Source organism: Mus musculus, chromosome 1, assembly GCF_000001635.26.
Source record: "Mus musculus strain C57BL/6J chromosome 1, GRCm38.p6 C57BL/6J".
Taxonomy (NCBI): domain Eukaryota; kingdom Metazoa; phylum Chordata; class Mammalia; order Rodentia; family Muridae; genus Mus; species Mus musculus.
The window spans coordinates 57,388,235-57,402,692 of NC_000067.6; the positions used below are offsets into that span (position 1 = coordinate 57,388,235).

General features: G+C 38.2%; 1 protein-coding gene across 7 annotated transcripts in view; it reads right to left on the reverse strand.

Annotated features, from left to right (window-relative positions):
- The window catches only part of Tyw5 (tRNA-yW synthesizing protein 5), an 18,440-nt gene continuing 3,982 nt past the window's right edge, over positions 1-14,458 (reverse strand). Inside the window, exons 2-9 of one of the 7 annotated variants that reach the window (XM_017322330.1) lie at positions 13,135-13,289; positions 8,493-8,562; positions 5,813-5,857; positions 5,436-5,460; positions 5,116-5,253; positions 3,215-3,302; positions 2,408-2,524; positions 1-518 (exon numbers count right to left, since the gene is read on the reverse strand). In XM_017322330.1, coding sequence (XP_017177819.1) covers positions 262-518; positions 2,408-2,524; positions 3,215-3,302; positions 5,116-5,253; positions 5,436-5,460; positions 5,813-5,856 — 669 coding nt within the window. In that variant the 5' untranslated portion in view covers position 5,857; positions 8,493-8,562; positions 13,135-13,289 and the 3' untranslated portion in view covers positions 1-261. Of the gene's footprint in view, positions 519-2,407; positions 2,525-3,214; positions 3,303-5,115; positions 5,254-5,350; positions 5,858-8,492; positions 8,563-13,134; positions 13,290-14,458 lie in introns of all 7 variants that reach the window. The other 6 variants (XM_011238587.2, NM_001302962.1, XM_011238586.2 and 3 more) reach the window with 6 other exon arrangements.

Here is a 14,458-nt window from a genome sequence, read left to right on the forward strand (position 1 = left end):
TAGACTTTATGTAGTGTGATTCAATAGATTTTTTATTAACTCCAAATTTTATTTACATCTTAAAGCTAAAGAATGGTCCCGTTAAGCATTTTCAATCTATACCAGTAGATATCAGATATACATCTCCTTTTATACTATAAATCTCAGACTTATCTTTCCTATTTTAAAAAACATCTTTAAATTTTTTATCTTGTTATAGTTTTCAAATACTTGAGCTGCTTTTTATTTATTTTTAAAATTGTATTACATTTAGTTCATTTTTTACTCAAAGTTCTTGCTGTAGGCTTTGTCTTGAATACGTAAGACCATTTGGCGTGCATAGAAGTCCCTGTATTCCTCTGGTAATTCAGCCAGTGTTTTCAAAGCTCTGTCCAAGATCTGCACAGCTCTGGATGCCGCTACAGGATCTTTGTTGCCATAGGTATCTGTTGTGTCATAGCATTCCGATGGAAGGTGCTTCCAGAAGATATTCACCCCCACTCCAAACTCTTCAGAAACTACATTATGGAACCATAAAGCTGCAGAAAGTTGTTTTTAAAAAAAGTTAAAAATAAAACCTACAGTTTAAAAAAAACAAATGTCAGTGAAATATCACAAGTTGCATAAAGGCAGTCTGTAGCAAGCTCCCGTCGCTTGCATGCTCCCTGCTTTCCAGTCACTCACTTATCTGCCAGCTAGCTCAGTGTCAGGAGCACAGCCCTTGTTCTCATTGCCTGAGGAATTGTCATCTTTCCATCTAGCTTGTATTGGCTTTGAGATTCTCAGATTCAGGACAGTCTTTTGTGTTACATGTTTACACTTCCTAATTTACACAACCACATCAGAACATGGAGCACTGTGTACACAGAACATTTTAATTATTTAAAGACTATGCCTGGTCCGTTGTGACTCAATACTGTCATCGGTCTCAAGCACTTCCTGTTCCAGTGGCAATCTGGTTCTAACTTGGGCAGCATGCACTGTTGCTTTAGCTTTTATATTTCTAAGGTACATAGACCCATCCTCTATTTTTTTAGCTACAGCTAATTCTTTGTAGTATAGTGGTGATAAAGAGGAAACTTGACCACATTACTGAGCTATTTTTTCCTTTTCACTAGAAAGTTTACTGTTTGCAACTAACATTTTCAAAATGGAAGTGCTAGAAGAATATTAAAGAACACCTCAGTGTAACAGATGGAATGATAATCATGCCAAGAAATGTTTTAGTCTTGTGAAAGGAGGGTTTAAGCCATAGAGACATACATTCTAAGAGTGCTCATGGAAAAACAATACTTTTTTATTTATAAAAGTAATCTTACAACAGTTTAGATTTTAATTATAAGGTCTTTCGGAATCTTCTTTCACTTGTTAATATACCAGAACAAGCTAACATTCTGATAATTAAGTCTAAAGATGGGAATCTTGGTTTTATATTAAAATACATGCAAATATAACCTACAAAATCTAAACAGAATAAGAGAAAACTACATAGCTAAAATAATGTTCTAAAACTATGAAAACCAAAACTTTAATTTACAAAATGGCAATAGACTTAAGATAACAGCGTTGTTGCTGAAAGGAGAACAGTAGTCAGTCAGCGCACCACGGTCATGAGCCAGCTGTAGGAAGAGTGCTGCTCTATGGGGAATATAGAACTTAGCAAGAACATGGCTCCTTATGCTCAAGGAATTTACAGTCTAACTGAGTATGTCACCTGATCTTTACTGTTTATGGGTGTTTCAAAAGTTAATTCTACCACTGAATAAAGGTATCAATAGTTTAGGACTACAAATGTATTGATACAGCAAATAGAATTACACAAGTGAAAATGGCCAGAAAACTCCATTACTTTTGGTCTTTATAATCCAAGTATTCAGTTAAGTCATAAGTATTAATTACAAATATTAACCATATTATCATAGTTACTAACAACATGGAAATTTTATGAGCATCTAAACTAATATGTATTTATTGAATACAGACACTATTGAATACAGACACTATTTTTCAGATGTTGATATTATAATATTTAATAAGATTCATAATCTTTTAGAAATGGTAAATTCCTTTTAGAAATGGTAAAGTCTATATACTTTAGAAATAAAATAATTTTTAAAAAAACAACTGGGTACAATCTTTTCTCAGATATGATGATATTCATGTTTTTAGTAAAGTAACTCACAATACTATTTTAACAAGATATGGACTGCTTTATGACAGGAATATATTTTGAGAAAACACCATGTAGTTATGTGAATAACAGATGGAATGACCCACTACATCCCTATACTAACGGTACGGCCTATTGCTAAGAGGATATAAACCTGTATCGCTTACTGTTCTGAAGACTATAGGCAGGTGTGATACAATGTACCTGGATATCTATACACAAATAAAAAAATACATTAGTATGGTTTAGAAGCCTTACCAGGAATGAAGAGGACATCTCCAGCTTCCAGGGAGCACTCATACCTCCTTGCTTTAGGAAAGAGTGGGTATTTATCCAGGTCTGGGCTGTCGATATTCAGCACTTCTGATTTAGAACCTCAAAGTCCCCAAGAGAGATCAGATAGGTTAAACCAAGTCCACATTTTAGAAAGCAATCACAAATATAAATTTGAAACTTAGTTCTTTTCAATTACTGTATTCACACTATAAGAACTAACTATTGGGCTGGAGAGATAGCTCAGCTGTTAAAGGCTAGGCTCACAACCAAAATATAAGAAATAACTATTCTTCAGGAACCTAAGATAATTTTTAATAACCATTCTTTAAATATGACAACTGACATCCATCATCTATGCAATGCTATAAGATAACCTGAAAACTGTGTGTGTGTGTGTGTGTGTGTCTTCTTTGTTTTTGAGACAGCTCCTCACATATGCCCGACGGACCTTGAACTATATGCAGCTGAGCAAGGACTGGCCTTGAACTTCTCTCCTTTGTTTTGTTTTGTTTTGTTTTGACACAGGGTTTCTCTGTGTTGCCAGGGCTGTCCTGGAACTAACTCTGTAGCCCAACTACTGGGAGATCCACTAGCCTCAGCCTCCCCAGTGCTGGGATTTAGGGAGTGTGCCACTACAACTAGCCTTGAAAACTCCTTTATACTGCCTATCAATCACCACATACACACAATGGAAAATACAGTACATTTAGGAAGAAGTATCCTACAACATGGTCTTCCTATATTATTTTAAAATAACTGAATAAACTCTAGAAACAAATTAAATCATACCTGATAAATATAAATATTGTGCATCCCGAGGATTGAACAGTGTAATTCGCTTCTTTCCTGTCACTTGTATTAAAAAGTTATCCATTACCTAAAGATCAATAAGGAGATGTGTAAACAATATCTAAAAGTCAATTCAATGACATTCTAAATAGTTAACTTCAAACCCTATTCTTCTTTGAGGGGGTGGGGGTGAAGTTTGCACAGGATCTCAGCTATGTTGCCCATGCTGACCTGCTTCTGAGCAGCCAAGATCACATACCTGAGTTACTACATGTTACTTCAACCCTATTCCTTTTGTGAGAATTGACTTACACAAAACTCTTACAGTCATAATTCAAAGTGTCTTTATTGAAGACATTCCTTCCCATGTCGAAAAACCAACAAAAAAAAAAAACAAAAACAAAAACAAAAAAAACCAAAACATGAGAAGGACCAGCGAATTGGGAAAACAGGAAGTGGAAATACAGTGTAAGTACACCTGAGCGGGCCTTTGGTTAATGATGGTCTTACTAAGTTGTTGAGGAATGCCTTGGATCAAATAGAAAGCACTAACACAGCTACTGTTAAACACTGTATATACATCACCCATACATGACATATACATGGTCATGAAAACTGTGATTATGAGACTATTTGCAAAGGACTACACGATAAGGCAAATTTCCATAGTATGCTTTTCAATGAATCACTGTTAACTTTCCCTGGGTATATAAAGGGTACCCTCTCTTGGTGCAGATTGTGCAAATGTTAAAAGGCAGAGGCACATGACTCAGTTGAAGAATTAAGACATAAACTGAGTGAGCGATTATTCATGGATTGTCACTACTGACACAATCTTCTTTTAGCACTAACCCTTCACTAGCAAACCTTAACTCTGTAATTATAACCTGTTACTCTGACTTCTTTTTAAGAACAGTATTATATTCTATTGTCATTCAATGTCAAAGGAAATACTTAAAGCATAATCTATAAAACTAAAAATGTATGAAGCACGTCATTTTCTCACTAATTATTCCAATGCAACTTTGAAAATATGCTAAGATTTCCTGTCTGTCTCATTAACTATAGAGTTACTATGTTGAAATCCCCTGGAAGTTTTAGGACATACTAAAAGATCCATAGACGTGGCAACTTATTTTGGCACACTGTCATACACCTAAGATTCCTGCCAGTTGGGAGGCAGCGAAAGAAAGGTCTAAGGTCAAGTCTAGCCAGCGGTTCAAAACAGAAGTCCCATTTCAAAACACCAAAAGGCTCTGGGAAAGTACTGGTTCCTGCATTAGCTTCCTGTTTCTCCTGCTGCCAACACCAAAACTGAATGCACCACCATTTCAAATTTGCTTATTATGTTTACATGTATATTTCAGCATATAAAACTGTAAGAACACAGAATTAAGATCAAAGACTGCACATCTTGCTCATATACAAATCAGCACACATCCAAGTTTCTCACAGCATATATCCGAAGAGCTCTGGATACCTTAAATTCTTATTCCTGCCAAACCTTCCCAATAAGCTCCTCCTTCCCCCTAAACAGTATGACTTGGACAGCCAGTCAACTGCTTCCTTAAGACACTTTCTACCATACTGCTTTGCCCTCGACATTTCCCCCTACCAGCCCCGTGATCCCTTCTCACAGGCCAAAACCATAACTCCCTTTTATCTATGGTTTATTATGTCTGTGATGATGTAAGAACCTCACACTGAGAGCCATGCAAGAAGCTAGGCTTTGCTCTCAGCTGACTCCACATTACTACTGCCCCTCTATACTCAGAGCTCCTCTTTTCAGCCAATGACACTGCACAGATCTACAAACTAGCCTAGAGAGCTCAAACCATCAATATTAGACCTGTAAGAGCAACAGCCTTCTGAACCTTTACATTTTTTATTTTGTAACATACATCATAGTGAGTCCAGAGCTGTAATCCAGGTGAACTAATTCGAAAAACACTGGAAAAGAACTGCTCCTCTCTGAAGAACATTGGAAATGTAATATCTCCTCCTAATGATGGGAACTGCTGTCTGATGTCTGCAACATCCTGAATTGACAGATATTCAAAAGTACTTAGATTAGTATCTGGAAAGAATTTCATAATAAACACAACATAGACATAAGGATCACCGTAAGCCGCCCACACGTCGAGTAGTAAGGATGAAGAGGCCATCTTCATTCTGTGCTTTAAAGCCCGATGATGGGAAAAGCCCAACAGCAGCACCCAACCTTCCCAGTGAAGGAGTTCTTCCTACTGTCAGCAAGATTCAGATATTTGTTTTAATTAATAATTTGGCTCTGAATACACATAAAGGCTCATCTAATAAATCTTCAGTACTTTTAGGTAAGTATGTCATTAGCTGAACTATCATCTGTAAAATACTTAGCAGTAGGGTTTTTATTGTGTGTAATTTAGATGACTCTCAGATTCTATATTCTGAGTAAATAAGCAACTTCTAAAAATTTCTCACTTGGGCACAGATCATCGATAGAAACAGACAACAACAAAATGGGTTATATGTCCAACAATAATATAAAATTCATAGTGATAATGTGAAAATTCTCACTGACATTTTAAGTGACTGTTTCAAATCCACAATTCTTACCTTCCTTGGGTCTTCTCCAAGTGACCGTAAGTAGTATTTCTCATCCTTAAACATCCCAAAGAAAAATACCATCAGCATTCATTAAAAAAAAGAAGAAGCAATAAGAAGGGAGTAAATCTTACAACATGATTTAGTCACAGCATCTGAAAAGCTCAATTACCTCACCCTTCCTACTGATGCCCCCTGGTGGCCACATCAAGAAATGTCTTTATATGTTGCTCAAAACTGGATGCACAAAACAGTAAATAAAACAATTCTAACAGCAACATAAGCACGACCTAAGCTCCTGGTTAATGGATAATTCAACTCACACTGTTTTAACATTCGGTAAATAAAATGGGTCCAACAATGAACTTGATACAATATAAAATGAGGTAAATAAAAACCTCACTCACCCTTTAGCACATAAAAACACAGGAGACTGCATTGTGCCAGACTGTGTCTATCCCTACTAACCTGCATTCTCACACCAACCTAAAGAGTCAGCTCACACGTGACTCAGAAATGCAAAACTATGCAAACAGTCTCAAAAGTTATCATTTACACTTGGTAGTCACCAGAGTAGCTAAATAAGAGAACTGATTATAAAATAGTCACTGTGGGGCTAAGTCCGACTATGTCCCCAGCATCTGTGGCACCCTGGACTCTATTCCTAGCACCACAAAAGCGCCCTTGCTGAGATCAAGCTGTTCATGCACAGGCACAATCCAATGCAAGAATTCTGCCATCCAGAAAGCAATACAGACTGCTGTAACAAACTTCAAGGCATACCTCGTTGAGCTTTAGAAATCTATAATTATAAATTAACAATTTAACTATTTTCATATTTTTAGTGCCACAACGAAATCATTCTTTAAATAAGCTTCAAAGTATGTTCTTCAAAATTTGACTTGTCATTTAGCAAAGACGTGATGCTCAGTTCCCCACCAAGAAAGGGCTCTTCCTTATTGGAAAAGAATGCATTGAATTTGGGGCTGCCAGCTGTCAATTTTTTCATGTTCACCTCAGCATCTGACCCAAGGCTATACCGTTCGTATATAGTAGACCTAAGCAATAATCAAAGAAGATGGTAAGAGGCCTAGAATCAAGCTGCCACCTATGCAGGACTCCCCTGATGGATACTTTGCTCAGGCTTCACAGGGAACTGGTAGACTGCCAGCTGTGTACAGCTGTGTCTGATCGCTCTGCACCACACACCCAAGTCCTCTCCAGCATCCTCTTCCTCCCACAGGCAGTACTCCCTGATGTTCTGAGTTCAATCTCAGTGTCAACTTTCCTTATAACTTAACTGAGAATCCATGCTAATCTGTTTATGTATATTCCATAATTTTTAAACTTAGTTTGTCTTTGATTCTTTTATGACACATTTCATGGATATTTAAACCTATGCCATTCATTAACTTTTGATGGGAAAAAAATCTTTAAAAACACTGAATATCCACATGCAAAGAATGGCCACAGTATTGAGGAACAATTGATGAAGGCTGGTTTTAAGAGACATTCTAATCATGGTCAGGCTGGAAGTCCACCCCTTGGGTTTCTTCTTAAGATGGCTGTCTACCTTGTTTTGTGAGACAGCTCACCAATTTGGCTATGCTGGTGGGTCAGTGAGCTCCAGGATCCGCTTGTCTCTCAAGAGGATTTAGTCCCCAGCACTAAAATTACTCTAAGTACATGCCAGGGTGCCCAGCATTTTACACATGTGGTGGGGATCAACTTATATCCTCATGCTTACTGTGCACACTCCAACTCTAACATAACTTAAAATTGTACTTATGTGTAAGCATAAATTAATGCCCTAGTCAAGATATTTAAATATATAATTACTCAGAACTACACTATAATGTAAAATCCCGCTTTAATCTTGAAGAAATGTTACACAGATAAAAGAAACTACTGGTAACTATAAAATGTGGAAATTTTAATGTAAGATATGAAAAGAAAGTTTTCTATTAACATCTGAATTTTTCAGAGGAAGCAGGATTAATGATGAATAGTTGGTGGGTAGTCTCTGTGCCAAGCACACTGCTAAGATTATTTTATTCGCTTAGTCCTTACAAAAACCTTATAAAATAAGTAGTTTTAATCTTCATGTAGAAATAAGTATATTTAAGAAAAAATAATTTGGCCAAGGTTTGAAAGCTAATAAATAGCAGAGCTACAGCTTGTAGGATAGCCAAGCAAAGTTAATGAAGAGCTATAGCATTGGGAGGCAGAGTCAGGCAGATCTCTGAGTTAGAGGCCAGCCTGGTCTACAGAGTGAGTTCCAGTATAGTCAGGGAAACCCTGTCTCAAAAAACAAAAAACCCACAAAGAATGGCTATCAGGGATTTGAGCTCTGAGACATCATTTTTGATCTTTTGTAGAAAACAACCTACTGGTCCTTTTCAAACAAGTCCACTGAGAGAAGGCTCAATGGATAAAGTGCTTGCTGTATAAACAGGAGGCTGGTTCAATACCCAGCACCAATGTAAGAACAACTAGATTTGGCAGAGTGCACCTATAATTCCAGTACTGGGGACAAAGACAGGAAGTTCCCTGGAGCCTATTCATTAGCTAACCTTCCAGGTTCCAAAAGGCCTTTCCTCATAAATTACTCTGGCCTCCACACACACACAAAACCCATTTCTATATGGCTTTGGTTATTTCTAAAAAAAAAAAAAAAAAAAAAAAAAATTACCTCTGAAATGAAGAATTCTTTATGTGTTTCTTCGGCTGCTCTCTGGACCAACTTGTTAAAAGGTAAAGTTCTGAAATAAACATAACAGAATCCTTAGATGTAAAAATAACATACCAACTAGTAATTCATCCACTATGCATGCAGGCTTGGTATACTTGAGTGTCACATGCTTTGAAAATGCAGTTTTGAGTATAATCCACATGGATGGAATCCTGAATACTCAATACTCATCTAGCAGTATATAAATTTGACTGGTAGTTGAATTTTTAGATTTAAAGATTTTAAATATATGGTACAGATGGATCTTCAAAGGTCACTGTCCCTCTGTTCAAGTTACTGAAAGAGGTGCTTCCACAGTGTCAGGTTACTTTGAAATTACACAAACTAGAGCTGGAGAGAGGGCTCAGTGTTTAAGAGCATGTGTTACTCTTGAGGACGATGTAAGTTCAGTTTCCAGCTCCCACGTGCCTGGCTCACAACCATCAGGAACTCCCATTTCAGAGGATCCAGTGGCCTCTTCTGGCTTCCTTGGGCACCACGCACGCGCGCGCACACACACACACACAGTGCACTTAATGCAGTGCACATACATACATGCAAGCAACTCATCCATGTAAACTCTAAGTGTAAAATTAAAATACACAGACTTTGGGGCTCTGACTGGCCCCTGCCTTCAAGTGTAATGGGCAAACAAATCTTGTAAATGAGACAAGCTACTAGTCTCACATGAGTAACGAGCTTACTAGGGAAGACATTTCCGCCCCTCGCTCCTGCTCTACCCGCCATGTTATGGCTTCTAGAGAAAATGGTCAGACATTTAAGGAACAACACTTATTTCCAGTACACCATACTCTTCAAGTTAGAGTGCTACTTTTGCTCCAGTTGTCCTAGCACTTTCCAGAACTAAAAGCACTTTCCAGATGTAGATTATCAGCAGAGAGCTTCCTAGCTATCACCAGACTCTGGCTTCTAACCCTAAATTAATTAATTTTTTAAAAAATTGCACAAACATTTCCCAATCATGAAGATAGTACTATATCAACAGCAAGACAAAGAATTCCTCAAAAGTTTGTCCTCTAATCCCCCACTGAAAATCTGTCAGTCTCATTACCAAGTATATATAATGGGGATATGAGGTAGAAGAATTATTGTAGTGGCTTGTATATGCTTGGCCCAGGGAGTGGCACTATTAGGAGGTATGGCTTTATTGGAGGAAGAATCATTGTGGGGATGAGCTTAGAGACTCTTCTCCTAGCTACATGGGAGCCAGTTTTCTCCTGTTTGCCTCCCAAACAAGATGTAGAACTCTCAGCTCCTCCAGCACCATGTCTGCTTGGATGCTGCTATGCTTCTTGCCTTGATGATAATGAACTGAACATATAAGCCAGCCCAACTGAACATATTAGCCAGCCCCAATTAAATGCTGTCCTTTATAGAAATTGTCTTGGTCATGGTGTCTCTTCACAGTACTGGAAACCCTAAGACAGCTATAAACTATATCATCAATGAGATAATGACTTGGGATAACTTAATTTTTCCTATTATTGTTGTTTTCCTAAAAATATACTAGAAAAAGATGAAGGTTTGATGTTAGACAATGCTGTTTACAGGAATGTGGTTTTCCTGTATACAGCGCATAAAAATGTCCCTTAAAGAAATCTATAAGCTGTTGTGGCCCATTTCAAGTCACTGGCTTTGGGGAACACTTCCCTAAGCTGGGGCATGTTTTTAGTGCCACTCCATAGTCTTGTTCTATTAAGAATAAGTTATCACTGCTTGGCCACGATGACTTGGATCTACAGACTTCACTGTTAACATTCTGCTAATACACTGCTGCCAGCCTCCAGGTCTTCTGAAAACCTAAGTGACTGTACTGTCACCTTGTGGAGGATGGGTCCTGTGAGTGTGAATATAAGTCTAAACTGAAGCTATTGCTGGTGGGAGTGGTGTAGAGTGAGCACTCCAGAAAGAAAGGGCTCTGATATTTCCTGAGGTCAATGCAGGGTCATCTCCTATTACAAAGCAAACTTACTTGGCACTCTCCTAGTCTATGCTTCCTACTGAAAGCCTCACTATAGACAAACACTTATCATCCATGCCAACGCCTCTTTTAAGATCTGGGGAGGTTAATGTGGCCCATAGCTACCTGTGTAATTGGGGCAATTGTTTACCCCCAGTGAGTACTCCCTTACTAGGGAGAACAAAGGAATGCTTGTAACTTTTCCACAAAAGCTAGGCTGACAACTGACCCTGCATCCAGAGAAGTAGAACCTTAATCTGCCACAACCTTGTCCCTACAGCTGTTGGGAAGTTCCCCAGCCTTAGGCTCTCTGTGCCCCATAATGCTTTTAAGCAGAAGGACTTCTATTACAGTGTCGTTTCTTAGGAGCCGCACGCAGAGCAGTAAGTGAGATTAGCAAAGAACGGTTCCCCTGCTTTTTATGACAGGCAAATTTGAATATACACCCTGGGTTTTATCTTTTTAAACTATATGATCTTAGATAAATTATTTAATTTTAATTAAAAAAATTATTACATATATTTATTTGTGTATAAGGAGGAAGATGTGGATGGGTGCATTCACACCGTGGCGTGTGTGTGTGTGTGTGTGTGTGTGTGTCACAGAACAACTTGTAGGAGGTGGTTCTTCTACCATGTGTCCAGGACATCAAAGTTAGGTCATCAAAGCTGCAACATGCACTTGATCCTCTCAGCAGCACCAAGGTACTTTTTTTAAACCTTCATTTCTCTCATGTGTAAAACTGTCATAAGCAATACTTGTATTTACTATCTTATATTTTAAATGGGAAATGTGCATAGCCCTGGGGTTGCTTGTACTTCGATGCTAATTCCTCTCTCCTGAGAGGGGCTGAGAAGGAGGAATGAGTCACACACTCAGGTGACTTCTTGTGAACCATCCCCTAATGAATAAAGGAGCCAATCACTGGGCAAATAGGTGGGACTGAGGAAGAAAGGAAGCAGGGGAGAGTTTGGGCATGTTTTAGATGGGGATGCAGCTATGTGTGTCTCCCAGTTTCAATGGCGGATCTGCCAGGATCCACCACCAGAGGACTTAGATTTAATAAGGCTGACAGATTAGGATTTTAGTCGTTGTGCCCAGTGATTAAGTTACCATTATTTCTGAACTAAGTTTGTGTGGTGTTTTCCTTCACACAGCGGCTCATCTGGGTTCAAGGGAGAAAGGTACAGCCACAAAGGGTGGGTTTGCCTGATATGCACCACAAAGCTGTAGGAGGTTTGAAGCACAGGGCTGGCATGGTAGCAACTCGCCAGTGGGAACTTATTGAGCTGGGTAGAGAGATTTTGGAGCTCTGAGTCAGAGTCTCCACAAGATAAGAACAGGCTGGCCAGCCCGCCAGGGCAGAGAATTGCCGGTGGTAGTGCAGAGAGTTGGCAGGTCTTTTTTAATATTTCCCACAATAGGAAAAACAAACAACACATCTACTTTTTTTCCTTGCACAAAAATAATTGTTCATGCTTTTGATAGCTCTAGTGAAAGGTTTTGAAAAAGCTGGAATAGAAACTATTACACTATATATGTGTTTGAAAAGCAAGTTTTGAAAAGTTCAAGACATAAGAAAACATCAAATCCATTCAGGATGAAGTTTCACTACCCACTTGTTATGGCATTAGACTATGGAAAATCAGTAATATTAACCACAGGCTGAAGAACACTCATCGCTCCAGGACTTTCTCCCACTTTTTTGATTAAATTAAAAGTGCCAAGTTCTTACCCTTGGGAAAAATTTGTGGCAATTAAATTCAATCTGTGGCCTGTGAAGTATGCCAGAGCTACTGTGGTGACTACTCACTCAGAAACTGAGAAATGCTGTGGCAACTACCACACAGGATTGGAAAGTAGGACGGCCTGGACAGAAACCATTCAGCTCATCTCTAACCTGAAATCCTCTGTGAATAACAGGCTCTTTTCAATAGATTTAATTTACTGGGAACTGCACATGCTCAGAATGTGAACACTGTTTTTTAAGTTAATATTTTTAATGAATTGCATGGGAATAAAAGGCACGTGAAATCTGCCAGGTGGCCTTAAGGCTTTCAAGCTTACAAGTTCAGCAGCTGACTTACCCATCACAGACAACACGGTATCAAACAAGAATGGAAGATCTTATTAGCATGCAAGGTCACTTCATCAGGAGAAGATCCAGCATGGTTTTAAATGATACTAAACCAAAGAAAGTATACACCAAATACAAGCAGCCCTGTGTTTTTTGAGAGGCAGAAAGAAATAACAGGCTTTAAGAAAACTTCCTGTGCTGGGTAATAGCAGCAGAAATGGGTCAGTAAAGACTGAGCGAACACAGCACACAACTTCAGAGGCAACCTAACTCCAAGAATAGAAATTCTCTGTTCCATGACTCCACAGAACACAGGGTGTTCCCTATATTTAAAAAATAAACCTGTGGAAAATGTCTCTGTACAATTATGTAAACTCAGAATTCTTGTCGTTTAAGCCACTCATTAAAAAGGAGTAAGCTATTCCATGATTATATAAACTAGACTAAAGATGAAATGCAGTATGGTCTTTATATAATGATGTAAAAATATTTTTAAAGATTTGAAAAGTTATTTGTACCCCCAGAATAACCTCAGAAGAAAATACCTATAGACAAAATTCTTACTAATGAAGTCCATCTGTGGAACTGCAGCAACGTGAATTTTCACTTCTTTCGTTCCTCCAACTTGACTCAGGTAATCCACTGTCCATTTGCTTGTACAAGATCCTAAGTCGAGTCCTTCCAACACAAGAGGCTTTCTCTGTAATGAAGGTGAAAAACACAACAACTTCCTTGGTATCAGAGTGTGGCTTTCATCTCAGCCTAAGATGTCCAACTAAAAGCATATTTAAGGACCGGAAAACAAAACAGCCTCATCAACACATAAATTCTAATACTAAAGTATTTTCATGTTATTTAAGGCAAAAAATAAAATTAAAGTTTACCTTATTTTTGTAACTTTTAATTTTGATATCATTTTAACTTTCTAAGAAATGCAACAACATAAGTATTGCCATGGCCTCTCTACTTGACTCACCAGTTTTCCAATACGCACTCCATTTGTGTTATCACTTGCTCACAAACTCAGAGTATAAAGACAGATATGGATTTGTTTTTGTTTTGCTTTGGTTTTTTGGTTTTTTGATGACAGGGTTTCTCTGTGTAGCCTTGGCTGTCTTGGAACTCACTCTGTACACCAGGCTGGCTTTGAACTCAGAAATCTGCCTGCCTCTGCCTCCTAAGTGCTGGGATTAATGGTGTGCACCACCACTGCCCTGCCCCAGATATGTTACTAAAACTACTTTTTCTGGACCATTTCAAAGTTAAACTGTTAACATCATGACCTCTCATCTCCAAGACTCAAGTATATCTTCTGAAAAACAAAGCTATTCCCTTACTTATCAAAGTTGTATTTCACACTGACATATTATTATGTAACGTACCACGTGCATCTGAATGTCACTAATTATCCCAATAATTTCCTTCCTAGTTCTTTCCCTGACCTAGAATTCAGGCTGAGATGCCACATCAGATTCAATGAACACAACTCTTTCCATCTGGAACGGCTCATCAGCTCTCTTTGTCTTCTATGACCTTAATATATTTGAGCGCACAGGCCAATTATTTTGTTGAATGGCCTTGGATGTGGGTTTAATCTAGTTTCTCCATGATTAAATTTGAGTAAGGAATGCTCCACAAAAGGGTTGGTTTAGAACTCCCAGGGCACATCAGGTGGCACACGATGTTCTACCCTAACATCTACTCAATCCCTCTGCCTCCAGCTTTACTGGTATAATTTTAATGTTCAAATTATTGTAGATTTGACTAGAAGGCTGTTTTTTTTTGTGACTTTTTAAACCAACTATTTCCTTACTTCATAGCAAAATAAGATGATCCAATTATCTTTTTTATTTTCCCTGTCCAGCTTTT